The following is a 14,044-nucleotide window of genomic DNA, read 5'->3' on the forward strand; positions in this document are numbered from 1 at the left end:
AATAATAAAACACAAATAATAAAACACCCACTTTTATACCCATGGGTATAAAACAAGGCAAAACAGAAATTAGGCATCATGTAGGGTGGGATTTAGTAACAGCACGCCATGTGCAGAGGTGCCAAGTTCTACGAATTGTTTGTAGTTTATACAAATTATTGTGGCTTGCTACGGAAGTACGGATTCCGTTTTTAAGCTACGGAATAATCAGCTTCAGATAAAAAAAACGGGCCATTGTCTTGTGCACGTACGCATCTACAGCTGTGTATATCGTATGACGCATCATTTTCCCACGCTCAGGGAGAGTTTTGTTTTCACTTTAAAATTGTGTGGAACTAGTCGAGTTAGCATATTATTGTGAATTATGTGTTTTGTGTATAGATAAGTTGTTTAAACGCGTATGGTGTACAACGTCCCGCTTCGCTTGTTCAAGATACTTTTGTATTTGTATAAGCACGAGAAAAATATCTATTATATACAATCGATCTGTGTATTGCTTCGGGCGTGTGGATTGGCTTTTCGACTCATTCATCGATACATCGATCCGTCCAGTTGTTGGTTGTTCTTTGTGCGGGAAGCGTCAGGTGTAGTTATCAAGTTTTACATTTGAAGTTACCTTAAATATTTGGGAAATATAAATGTTGCGTGCGTGTGAACTCAACATGGCTTCCAAACCAAAAAATTCACAAAAGTATCGCAAAGAATATTCGCAGTTGTGGACAAGTCTAGCAGTGTCTAGTGTATCTGAATACCACGTGTTTTGTAATTTGTGCAAGTGCGATTTTAGTGTTCAACATGGAGGTAAAAACGATTGCCAGCGTCACGTAAGTAGTAAAAATCACATGGACAATTTGCAAGTAAAAAATGCTAATAAAACTTTGACGTCTTTTTTTAAAACTGAGACTGCTGATCCCACTACAAACGCCGAAGTTCTTTTTACTTCATTTCTCATCGAGCACAACATACCACTTGCTGTTGCAGATCATTTCAGCCCTTTATTAAAATCAGTGTCCAGATTCAAATATTGCACAGAATTATGCTTGCAAGCGAACAAAGACTACTGCAATTGTGAAATCACTTGCAGAGATGTCCCAAGCCGAAATAATTGAAAACTTAAAGCATTCAGCTTTCAGTATTGCTACTGATGGGAGTAATGACAATGAAGAGGTTACATTATACCCCATCGTCGTAACGGCCTACAGATCCGATCTAGGAAAAATCGTTTCAGAAGTTCTTGCTGTTTGTGCTTGCAAAGTTCAAAACACAGGAGAAAACATCTTCATTTTGATTAATGAAGAGATACAGAAGAGGGAGGGGTTTGACATGGAATAACTGCTTGTCATGTGGCACAGATAATTGTTCAACAATGATTGGCAGACATAAAGGAACAGCTTCCTTCATAAAGAAAGAAAATCCAAATGTGTTCATGCAGGGTTGCGCTTGTCATTTAATACACATTGCTGCACAGAATGCTGCAAAAGAATTGCCAGTATGTATTGAAGATCTTTTGGTTGATTTGTACCACTACTTAGATAAAAGTTCTCTTCGTCATCAGAAGCTGCAGCAATGTCAGGTTCTGTGCGATACTGCCACACACAAAATTCTAAAGCATACAAGCACTAGATGGTTATCATTAAAGAATTGTATTGATAGGTTTTTGGAACAGTGACCTGCACTTTTCAGTTTTGTTTTTGATGAAAAAAAGTGTGATGAACATAATTTGAAACATACTGCTTGCATTTCAGCTGGTGGTAATGAAGTAGGAGAGGCTGGGTGCATACCTGAAATTACTAGTACTTTAGTTCCTTTGAATGACAAAGCAAGGCAAAAAACTTCAAATGTTACCAATATCAAGTCCAATTCGTACGTTCTTGAGAGGCCAAATGCACCTGACAGAGACTCCATACCTCGAGATGTTGCAACGTCTACAACTAAGAAGCACGCTTCGTCTAAGTCAAAGAATGATGAAGCTCCAGCTCAATCAAAACGCAAGATTGACATCTCAAGCAGTCAAAATCCAAAATCAGCAAAAAAAATAGCAACCAAGCCTACGCATCACAGTGTGAATGTACGACTTGATATGATTAAGCAGGCTTTGTCTTCGCCTGTTACAAAATTGTACTGTTTGTTCCTCCAAAACACTACCCCAGTGTTTACAAGAATTAATACGGTGCTGCAAAGTGAAGAACCGCTAATTCACATTCTCCATAGTGAGCTATTGTCACTACTCACTGAGCTTTTTATCAGGTTTCTGAAGCCTGAAGGTATTCGGAGTAGCAAAAGTATTTTAGATGTCAAATATTGGGATAGGAATCAACAAAAAGACAACAAAGACCTAGTTATTGGTGCAAAAACAAGAATGTACATAAGTGATAAAGATGTGGGTTTAAGTGAAGAAAACATGGTGATTTTCTTTATCTGTGTGCGAAAATATTTTGAATCTGCTTGCAAATACATTCTGACCAAGTTTCCACTACAGAATGAAACTGTAATCCATGCTGCTGTAGCTGACATACAAAAACGTGAAACAGTTTCCTATGAATCTGTTCAGTATTTTTGTGCGAAGCATTCATTCTTGTTGAATGAGCTGGAGAGCTCTGATCTGGAAGTGGAATTTGCTAGGTATCAGTGTGAAGATCTTCCTCAGGAAATCAAATCGTGTAACAGAAATAGAATGGATGTTGCATGGCATTTGATTACAAAACTGAAGAATGCTGATGGACATAAGAAATTCATTGTCCTTCCTAAAATAATGTTGGCAATTCTTACGATACCTCATAGTAATGCTTCTTGCGAGAGAATTTTTAGCATGGTTAGGAAAAACAAGACAGAATTCAGGCCTACAATGGGTTCTGAATTACTAGAATCTTTGGTTATCCAGAAAACACACATGCTAACAAGTGGCAAAGCTTGCTTTGATCAGAAATTCTCAAGTGATGTGCTTATCAAAGCAAAGAAGGCAACACTCAATATGCTCCAGAAATCCTAGACTTAACTGTGAAGAAGTTTCATACAAACAACATGTGTAAGTTATATACCTTTCTTGTTTTATTATAGGTCATGTGTGTGAACTTTGTCGAACATCTACTTCCACCCCTCCCAAAGCTGGATCCGCCCGATTTAATTCACTACTGAAAATATTCTAAAACTACTGATTTTTTTATATTTACTACTGATTGCATTGGTAAATGGTTGGCACCTCTGCATGTGCCAACGTGTTCTGTACTTATTTAATTTCCTAACGGTTTTCATGTCATTACAATAAAAGTGGTTTATTAACACTAATCACAAGGGTCCAGAAAATGGTAAATAAAACTGACCAAAAGCAGTGTTCAAGTGGCCCAGGAATAATAAATAATGGCAATTAATTTTTGTGTGGATAGCCATTTAAATGCAAGAGTTAGCCTGATGTGGTGAGGTATGAAGGACATCCGGAGGTTGCAGACAGAAACATGCAGTGAATTTAATCTATGCCATTATGAGTATGGAGCTTTTTTAAGTAACATTTTCTTTCAAGATACCCTAACCGGTCGCTATGCCGGTTAAATAAAATAATGTGGAAAAATGTGAACTACTGTGAAGTACAATTTGAGGAACAGTTTTAATAAATAGCAGAATACTTACATTTGGTAATCCGCATTTCTCAAACCATTACAAATGCTTCTTTTCCACAGAACAAAAATGGATACTGGTCAATCATAGTTTGAACAAGATCTTCTAAATGAGGCCTCATTTGTTCAAATCTCCCCATGTCATTGAATTCAATGGGTAGCAATGTTGGCCACCAACAAATAGCTAAATTTTTAGAATCCATACTGTTTAGTTTGCAGTTTTCCGAGACTCTGGAAAAAAAGAAAAGAAAACATAACAGATTAAATTTTAAACACTGCAATTGATTACAAAAAAGACACAAAAAATAAAAAAAAAATTAACAAGTGAAGAGACATGAGAGTGACGTGTTGTTTTTAAGTTGTGTCTATTTCTTCATAGATACACACAGAAAGTAAGCTGTTACTGTTTTGCATGGTGGTAAATTGATTGTTACTATCTATTTATACGCTGTTGCAACTATCGCATTTCCTTTTTAAACGTCATTGCATAGGCGTGTCAACATTTTATGTTATAGTCCATTTATTTATTTTTTTCCCACTACTGGTGTGTGATGAAACAAATACAAATAATATTTTCTTTTTAAGATGGAAAACCCTTAAACAGTCGTGCTTTTAATCATCCAAACAAATTTCTTTGCTACTATTTTGCAAAACAAAAGTGAAATAACTTTGAATACCAGTTGAGTGTTTAAAACGCAGATGCATTTTTATTAAAACATTTAAAATAAGGTTTTTAAACCGCACAAATGAATTAATCTCAACAGTAAATGTTGGCATACGACAAAATCACAAGGTATGTGATGTCAAATATTCGTAACCAACTGAATATTTGTTATTTCAAAGTCAAAAGAAATAATAAACTATTCATATAAAATAAATTTCACACATCTGTTTAAAAGTGATCTATTTATTTCACATAACTGTGAATAAATGACAAACATGAACTTTTTATGAACTAGTATTTTTACATGAATTTGTTTTTTTTTTCATTTTTACATAATAAATGAAGTAAAAACATAACTGTTCATTAAAAAAAAAAATGTTTGTAATAAGTACCTAAAATATGGCACCGCATATCTAATTATACACTTATTTTGCTAAACATACTAATGGGTAGGGAAATATGTTGAATGGATGACACTACAAATAATCACACTTGGTAAAAACAAGAAACATAAAACTAACATACATAAAACAAAATAGCACATAAAAATACACAGATATAACACTTAGAGGGACATCAAAGTTGATTGCAGATAAAAACACAAGACATTAATAAGAAATAAAACCATATTTACTTCAATTTAGGTTAAGGATTTTATTCACTAAAGGTTAAATCAGAATGTTAATTAGAAAAATGCAAATCTCTAAAATGTCAAGAAATAATTTCTATATCATGAAACGCAGGGTCAATATGTTTGGAAACAGATGCCATGTTCTCCACCACCTTTTCATAACACAGTATGATCTTCGCTGCTTTGTCTAAAGAAAGAGTTTCGGGTTCCAAAATCGCAGTGATGAGTAGACTTCCATAGGCGAAATTGAGTCACTGTCAGACTGACAAAATTGATAAAACTTGTGATGAGCTGTGTAATGTTAATTTTTGTTATGTATAATTATTATTGATGAAGATGTACAATAAAACAGAGTTTGGATGCATACTGAACACTACTACTATTATTACATTTTCAGATGTCAAGAGGGTGTTACAATACTTCGTAAAAATCTTTAAGGTTCTTCCTGCAACTGTTAGAGGATTGAATTTAACTTACTTAAAGCAGGTTTTCAATAATTAATAAGCAGACATTTGTACTGGTCATGATATATCTAAGATGCAAAATACAGTAAACTCTCGCAAATCCGTGGGTGTCGGGGATTTATGACCTTCGGATTTTTGAAAAATTTTCATTAAAATACAAAAAAAAATTCTAAAAGATAAGATGGTAGTCAATGAACATGTAATACTACCACAGGACGTCATAATAAACAAGACACTTGAGAAGTTAACAGAATGGTACGTAAGCAATACCAGTATAGTCCATTCATAGTAAATGAAGCACCCGAGAAATTTTTTTTCCTGAAAATTTACAGCCTGGCCTGATTAAATTTAACACACCCATTTGTTCAAGTTGGTAGTAAATTGTGTAAAACGTAATTTAAAGTCATCTTAAATTAAATTAATGGCACCCAAAGTCGCACTTTGATGTGAAAGAGCTAGGCGTAGCAATGTGGCGTGCGCTGAAACGGGAAGCCCCTTGATAAGGGGAAGTGAATTTAGGAGGGGCGGGAGAGAGAAGCGATACGTAGCTGGCAAGAGACTCAAGGCCACTCCCTCACAGACACACGGCCAGTCCAGTTAAACTAAAGAGAAACGGGAGAAATAAAAAAAAAAAATCATTTGTTAATTGTACACTAGAACCATCAAAAAATCTGAACTTTTGGCACAAAACAAAAATAATCGGGGAAAAAATGGTAAAACTCACAATAAAAGCTTATACAAAGCTATTATTTAACATGCAGCATATATTTTGTGTTGGTTTATAGTGCACTTACTAATGTTCGTATAAGAAGAGAAAAAAAATTGGACAGTCCGTTTAAAAACACGGCAGCAGTAGCTTGTGCGACGTAAGTGGGAGTGCGAGAATCTCGTCTAGACAGGCTGGCGGCTGCAAAGGCAGCGGATGCATGACGTCATACGGCTTACCTCTCCCTCCCAGACAACAAACCATCTCTCTCCCTCTCTCCAGCCCTCTAGCCATTTTCTGCGTGTGAAACTGTCAACATCCTTCCTCCCCTACTCCACACTGCATGCGACGAAAGCCAGGTTGTATAGTCCATTCCCGGTAAAATGAACATTTTTTTAAGACCCCCCACGGCAGCCATTTACCGTTAATTTTTTGATACAATTTGTTTGTTAGTTACAGAACATTATTTCTGCTGGAAAATCTCTGAAACTTCAAAATTTCTTTAATGGAAAAATTTAGCAGGGCGGTTAGAGTATTTATTTTTACCGCAAATGAACTATACTCACCTTCCCTCCGGCCAGCATTCCCGGCGTGTGACGCATGACAACTACAGTCGTGTGCCGCGCACAGCTAGGAAACTTGTCACTGGCAACATGTTTCACACACTGACACACGGTGCCCAGAGCTTCAGGAAAACCTACGCGATTTCCAACCTACTCTAAATATCCGACTGGAGTCTGTTTACGAAAAGCATTTAAGAATTTGCTAATGCCCAACTGTTTTTTTATATCGGATTAAGAGGAGTTAAAATGGCTAAAAGGCATGGTTTTGAAGTTTTAGGTGTAAAAAACCGTTAAAAAATTTCTTGAAAGCACCAGAGGAAAAGGCATTACACCTTTATCTTTATTTTCCCGCCATATAATGTTACGGTCACCGCTCAAATTTCACAGTTATCTGACGGGAACGAGATGACTGCGCGCCAGTTCAGAGCCTTTTACCGCGCTATAAATATCAGTGAGCGTCGCTCTTATCATCCACTGAGAATAGTGATACATACATCTAAACAGTAACGATCATGTCACTTCGGAAATACCCCGGATTTCTGAGAACTTCGGATTCTCGGGCCACGGACTGGCGAGAGTTTACTGTACAAGTAAGCAATGAAATATTAGGTAATTTCCCCCAAAAATAACGATGTAAAAAACTGCAACTCAGAGAAAAAGTTGTAATAAATTTACTATAGAAATAATTCAATGAAAATAATTTATTTTAAGTAACAAACAATAAAAAGAGGACTTTTATAAACAACACTTAAGTGAATTGAAAATTATAAAAGTAAAACATCCTTGAATTAATACTAGGTTATGAAAAAAATCAATTGAATGGGTTAGAAAATAGTTTAGGAAAATGTGTGAAAATAATGTACTGAAATGACGAAGAATTAGTGAAAGCAAGGAACAACTTGAAATGGGGCAGAGTCAAGCAGTTCAACTAACGGCTGGTGGAAGTGCCACTGTCAACGGTGGGGCACAGAATGTAAACAAACAGTAACTGATAATGGAATAAGCTATGCTGAAATAGTCGTGGACAAAATCATTATTAATTTGAATTCATTCAAAGTTTGTTATGTATTTTTAGCTTTGGCGAGGACTCAGGTAAAAAGAGGGTTAAAACAGAGTAAAGTTTTCTGGTTTCTTGTGGATAGCAATACGTGTCCAGACTACATTATTTAAATTATTCTATGCATAAGTTTTTAATTATGTCCGTTAATTTTTCAACAAACCATCAAACATTTAAGATTTCATTATTAGACTATTCCCAAATATGAAATCATACAGTCGACAGCTGTTTATTTTATCATAAAAACGTGTTTACAGTATACAAACGAATATTAAGGCTCGGAATGTCGAGTGACTGCATTGTTATGTCATTATTTTGGTTTTACTGCAATACCTACGGATATTTCACTGCATAAGCATTGCAAATTACTCTGTGTTGTTATAATTTGTGACCAATATATTCACTATATTATCTGCCATTTGTAAAATGTCAGGAAAGTACTAAATATTCACTAACTCACTAACAAACCAAAAGTTAATTTTCTGTGTTTCCACAGCTAGGCAATGAATGTACCTTTACTAATCAATTGTCCATTCTTGAAAAATTTCTTCATAGATATCTGGAATCGACAAAAAAAAAACCCAACTGGGAGGGAAAAGACAAGTCTTAAGTTTAGGAAGCTAGAAAGCCAATGTAAATAAATATTATTTGAAAATTTATCCTTAGGGACTAATTATATTTAAAAAAAAAAAAAAAAAAAAAACTGTAACTGAAATTGATATACATGAAAAAAATAATATTTCATACAACACTGACCATATCTTATACTTAATTTATAAAAGCTAAAAATAACATACACAATGGACAAAATTACTTACTTAACAAAATGTTGGAACACAAACTTCAATACCTCAAAATTAACACGTGGCAATTTCTCCAAAAGCGCACGAAGAGCCAGTAAACGACAGCTCCTGTCAGTGTTCACTGAAACATACAACAAACCATTCATACAACCATACAAAAAAAAAGACAAGAGCCATCTTAAATTTGGCTAAGACAAACTAAAACAAGATCTGAACAAAACTAGTATCTTTGTTGCTATCTATAGTAATAATAAAACAGTTTTATTCGTGTTCCTTTGCAGGTGCTGGGCACTGTTTTTGGTTTGGCAGTGATGCAATCACATGTCAAGGCCGGCACAATGGTGAAGGGCAGCCGACACAACTTGCCTGGGCAGAGGGAGGGGAATTAGGTTAGGCGGCACTGGAGGGTTTTGGAAGGATGGCCTTCAATTTTTAAGGGAATGCGAAGTCATTAGGCAGAGGTGAGTCTTATCAGCAGCCAATAGAAAAAGTTTGGGGTAAGACTGGGGAAGGGGCATGCAATTGACGAATGATTTTAATTTTAAGCATTTTACTGAATTAGTAGATTTAGGTTAGTTGAAATAATAAAAGACCGTAGGTTAGTTTTACAACTACCAGAAACATTCTGTACAGGGCAGAATCTTACAAATCCTTTCGATACAGTTGCAGTAGTAATAACTGATTACTTCTCGCAAGAGTACTCTACTGCTAAAGTACTCTATTGCCGAGTTACTTTTCCCCCCCACCAAGTAAGTGCATTGTAACAAGTCACAATCGTGCCTGGCTAAGATGATGATTATTTCTTGCACATACAGAAGAACACACACAAAACATCTTGTCAACTGTTGCAGGTAGCTGGGTGTAAGAGTCAGTTAATAGTTATGAAATTATTTGAATACTAATACTAGTCCAGTTACCATAAAATAGTTTTAAATGGATTTTGAAATTTATCCTCATCATGATGCAAATTTGTGTTACATATCTGTCCAAAAGAAAACACTCTCTCACAGTCTTGAGACCTCGTCTTCCAGGTACGAAATACCACGAGAACTATGTCTTGGTGGACCCACAGACCGCCCGGGTCTGTACCGCATGTCAGGGACCTACAAAATTCTAATTCATGGTATTCGAAAGGTGATAAAAGAAAGGTTCAAGCTTAATTGCGCCACAGCCCCGGCACCCAGACGTTAAATTATCTGCCCATACAATATCATTTTTGTTTCTTGAGCCGCCGAACAGTACGACCTCTCAACACAGCACTCCAACGACTGATTGTACAACGCAGCTGTCTTCATCTACAAAGGTGGAAACAAAGGGAAGGCAGTCTCGGGGGCCAACCGACCAACCACAACACAGCTCTCCGAAGGACACACCAGTACACCAATTTCTTGGTCTTTGCATTGAGGCTTTCCCCACAAAATATACAACATGATAAATCACAAAAGTCTTTTCTGATTGGCTGCGCCCAATGAACATCCTACTCCCTAGCTGTGCAGTCGTGAACCTATGGAAGAGAAAAGTATTTTCTGGCACGGGAGTGTCGCACCCCTGACCTTCTTTCTTTTCAAACATAATTAATACATACGTTATTTAAGAGACCAATTAAATATCAAAGAAAAAAATAAATAAAAAAAATACATTAAAATTCATGTAAAACCTAACCTTAATGAATATTTGTTAATTAAGATGTTTTAAACACGAATACCTTAAATGCCTATACATAATAGATGAAACATGATTTTAAAATAATTATGAAACCTTAAGAAAACATAAGCAACATAATAGATTCTTAACATGAGCAGGGTGATGGGGCAGAGGGGGGCAGGAATTACGATATGCTACAGCGTTTTTGACAATTACAAAATTTTAAGTCATATTGTTATTCTCTACTTTTGTATCCATGCTGTTGTAATATTTTAGATCTTTAAGCATACAATCAGAAATTTCAAACTAGACATGAATTATAAAATGGTACCAACTTTTCTCTTCTTCCATTCATATTATAAAATGTTTTATAGGCTACCAGGTTTCTGTTCCCTAACAAATTTACTTTAGAAAATGGTGAATGATCTCAGGAATAGTATTGACTACAGTTTATGTAAAAGTGAAATGGTAAGTTTCCACAATTGAGGAAAAAGATGGAATAAGAGCACAAACCAAAACAAACAAAAGGTTTAGAGTAAATCAGCTTCAAAGTTATGTACATTTTAATTTTGTGTTAATGGAAATGTGAAGATCAAATAATATTTGGCACTATAAGACTATAAAATTTTTTGTTTAAAACATTATTATTCATTAAAAATTTGAGCTCCAATATTGACATAGCTTCACCATTTTTCAATATACTGTTCCAATCCTTTGTAAAGTGTGCATCTCCAATCCCTTGAACCACATTGCATAGAACAATGTTACATGATTCAAGGGGGTTGGAAAGTCAGACTTAACAAAGGATTAGAACAAGAATTTAAAGATGGCAAACCTGGCTTCCAATAGGATTACAAAGGGTTAACTGGGATAAAAATGATAAAACTATATAAAGAAAGGAGAATAAGAGATCAATCAAAATAGCTGGGTCATATACATGTAAACCTCTATGTGACCTACATTACATTTTTAGTTCATCGTTTCTTTACATCCGTAAATATGAGTTTATTTTAAAAATTAATTAAATGAGCAGTAGTGTATTACTACATTGTAGCAGGAACTTAAGGCTGTTCAAGATGCTAATAAGTTTCACAAATACTACATATGTACTCACGAGAAGTTATACTCACTTGGCGTAATAAAAAAACTAACTTTAATTTGCATGCAAATAATAAAAATAAAATAACAAAAGGAGTGTAGTGATATTATAAATAGGTTGGTAAAGTTTAAATTCAATTAAAATAAAAAATTTCTATAAATACTCAGTATTCAACATTCAATTTCAACATGTGTATAAAATTATGTAATTTAGTAAAACGTTCTAGATAAATTATAATTAAAATTAAAATCAATAAATATGTTGAATGTTTATTCCAATTTATAAATTTTACTTACTTATTAAATAATAATGTAATAATTTAGAATTTATAATGCAAATAAATTATATATATGGGAACATTACCTCACAATCACTCTCACGAAAATAGCCAGGATTCTACTTAACCTTCTACAGACACTCCCTGCCAGTGACAATGGAAGCTCACAGGCAAACTGATATCATTATACATGAAGGAACATAACCTCTATTATATAAATGCACTTGAAAAATTTTACAAACATAATTACATGAAGGAACATAACCTCTATTATATAAATGCACTTGAAAAATTTTACAAACATAATTTCTATCAATAATATTCACAATAAATAAATGTTTTTAATTATATGGATCAGTATTCATTATCAATAATAGTAAATAATAATCATAATATAAGAAATAATAATAAATTATATATAATAATATAAATATATAACAAAAGAAATATAAACTTCACTGGAACAAATGTAAAAGAATCTGAAGAATATACTTAAAAAATTATAAACTAAAAAATTGCTTCCTTAACAATTAAGTTAGAAAATCTTTCTAACTTAACTTATACATACATTATAGCATAACAGGCACTGCAACCACAACATTAATTAAAAAGAATAAAAAAATTAACTTTTTTATAAGCAAATGCCACTTACCTTCCAAACTGAGGTAAGATGATGAAACTTGTTTGTTGCTTCTTCTTGCACCTAAACAAACAATAAGCACTTATTTGCTAAAAACTATGCCAAAACAAATTACATTGCCAACTCTCACATAATAACACCACTAAAATTTGCACCAGGCAAAATTTGTGAAACTGTGAATATGTGTCTGTACTGAATGAATGTACAACCTCAAGCATTTAAGCAAGAAAACAAAGTGAGAGCCAGCAATGCTAGTAAAAATACTGAGAAACCAACAATACATAATAAATATAATACAGAAAAATTAAATAAATTAAAATTATATATTATGTCTTACAAAAAATCTGAAGACTATGATACGGGAAACGTGGCTGACTTACATAACAATGTTTGTATTGTTAGGAAGTATTATCATGCACATTTCTTTTTTTATTTAATATCTAACAATATTTGAGATTCCTTCAAAAATGTTTGGTTAATAGAGTTTCTCCCACCATTTTTATGAAAGACTGGCTTTTTTTTTCTTTCGTTTTTGATCCTCTTTTACAATTTGGGTTTCCTGAGTGGTACGTGACTACATGTCGAGGTAGTATAGAATGTCTTAAGTCTCACAACAGTTGCAGGGGCACAGTCAACCACTGCTGATGGGAGGTGGTTCCACTTTCAGGCACCTTCTAGGAGTATAGGATTATTCTAGAGGCCAGTTTCTGATGTTCTACCTTGATGCAATTATGGTGTGTTAATTTTCAGGACCATATCCACCATCTTAAACTTGTACTATAACATGTCTTAACCCTTAGCCGGAGACATGAAAATATTTGACATATCTGGTGACGTGGTGCCCCTCAGACCCCAAAATGTTTTGTAGAAGTTAACTGATTAGAAATTATTTTTGTTCCATGTAAAATTATTTAATGCATTTTTTATACTTATTAATTAAATTAAAAAATAAATTAGTAAATAATTATTTACCAATTATAAAATACAATTTTTTCCATTGGTGCTTGCTCAAATAAATCTAAAAATGCCTATTTGTAATAATTGCTTTTTTAAAAAAAATAAGCAGATGGTAGCCTAAAAGTTTTATTTGCTATTCAATATAGATATAGTGACAAAACAAAATCTAGAAAACTTCTATGAATAATAAGACTTTTTCATAAAATCTACAACAGATAAATTTTCCCAAAAAAAGAAATTACTTTTTTCCCCTCCAAATATTTTCCTTGCATAACCAATGCTTAAACCACAACAATATATATAATCGAGCTAACTAGAAAGCACATGCATACTTATATATTTTGAAAATGCCATTTTTACATAAAATATATTAGCCGAACATTGTTTGAAAAAATTAAATTTGTACGAAAAGTCACATTTGTTTGCTCTGCAATCATCACACATTGCTTTTCCACACACACTTTGATAACTTAAGTCACTAAAAATATCTTTCAACCACTTAGAAATAGTTTCGTCATAATCTGGATCGCCCACACGTACACATATTCGTTTAGAAGCCTTTTTATCACTTCTGAGATAGAAACATAACTGGTGACGTGGTGCCACTACGACCCCAAGTTATCTTTTCGACCTGATATCTAGCTCCAGACAGCGTAAACAAATCTGACACTACAGGAGGAGACTATGTGATATCCAAGCGAAAGGTAGATGGTACCACAAGCAAGTGCCTTGAACTGCACATAGATGGCAGCAAGTTAAAGTTTTGCTGGGGTCACGGAGACCCCACGTCTCCGGATAAGGGTTAAGACGTAAAAAAATTTTCTTCTCAGTTGAGAACAATTATTAACTGAAAAAGTTAATTTAATTTGCTATAATATTTTTTTTTACAAACTATTATTTCCTACTTTTTTATTTCAATCTGTGTTAC

General features: G+C 34.0%; 1 protein-coding gene across 7 annotated transcripts in view; it reads right to left on the reverse strand.

The window, feature by feature from the left end:
• LOC134529773 (rho GTPase-activating protein 190) overlaps window positions 1-14,044 on the reverse strand; it is a 179,273-nt gene that overhangs the window by 14,699 nt on the left and 150,530 nt on the right. For all 7 annotated transcript variants that reach the window (XM_063364201.1, XM_063364197.1, XM_063364199.1 and 4 more), the window contains 3 exons: window positions 12,172-12,222; window positions 8,515-8,620; window positions 3,625-3,842 (listed from right to left, as the gene is read on the reverse strand). In XM_063364201.1, the coding sequence (XP_063220271.1) occupies window positions 3,644-3,842; window positions 8,515-8,620; window positions 12,172-12,222 (356 nt within the window). In that variant the 3' untranslated portion in view covers window positions 3,625-3,643. The remainder of the gene's footprint in view (window positions 1-3,624; window positions 3,843-8,514; window positions 8,621-12,171; window positions 12,223-14,044) is intronic.

Source organism: Bacillus rossius, chromosome 2 (assembly GCF_032445375.1).
Source record: "Bacillus rossius redtenbacheri isolate Brsri chromosome 2, Brsri_v3, whole genome shotgun sequence".
In the NCBI taxonomy this organism is placed as follows: domain Eukaryota; kingdom Metazoa; phylum Arthropoda; class Insecta; order Phasmatodea; family Bacillidae; genus Bacillus; species Bacillus rossius.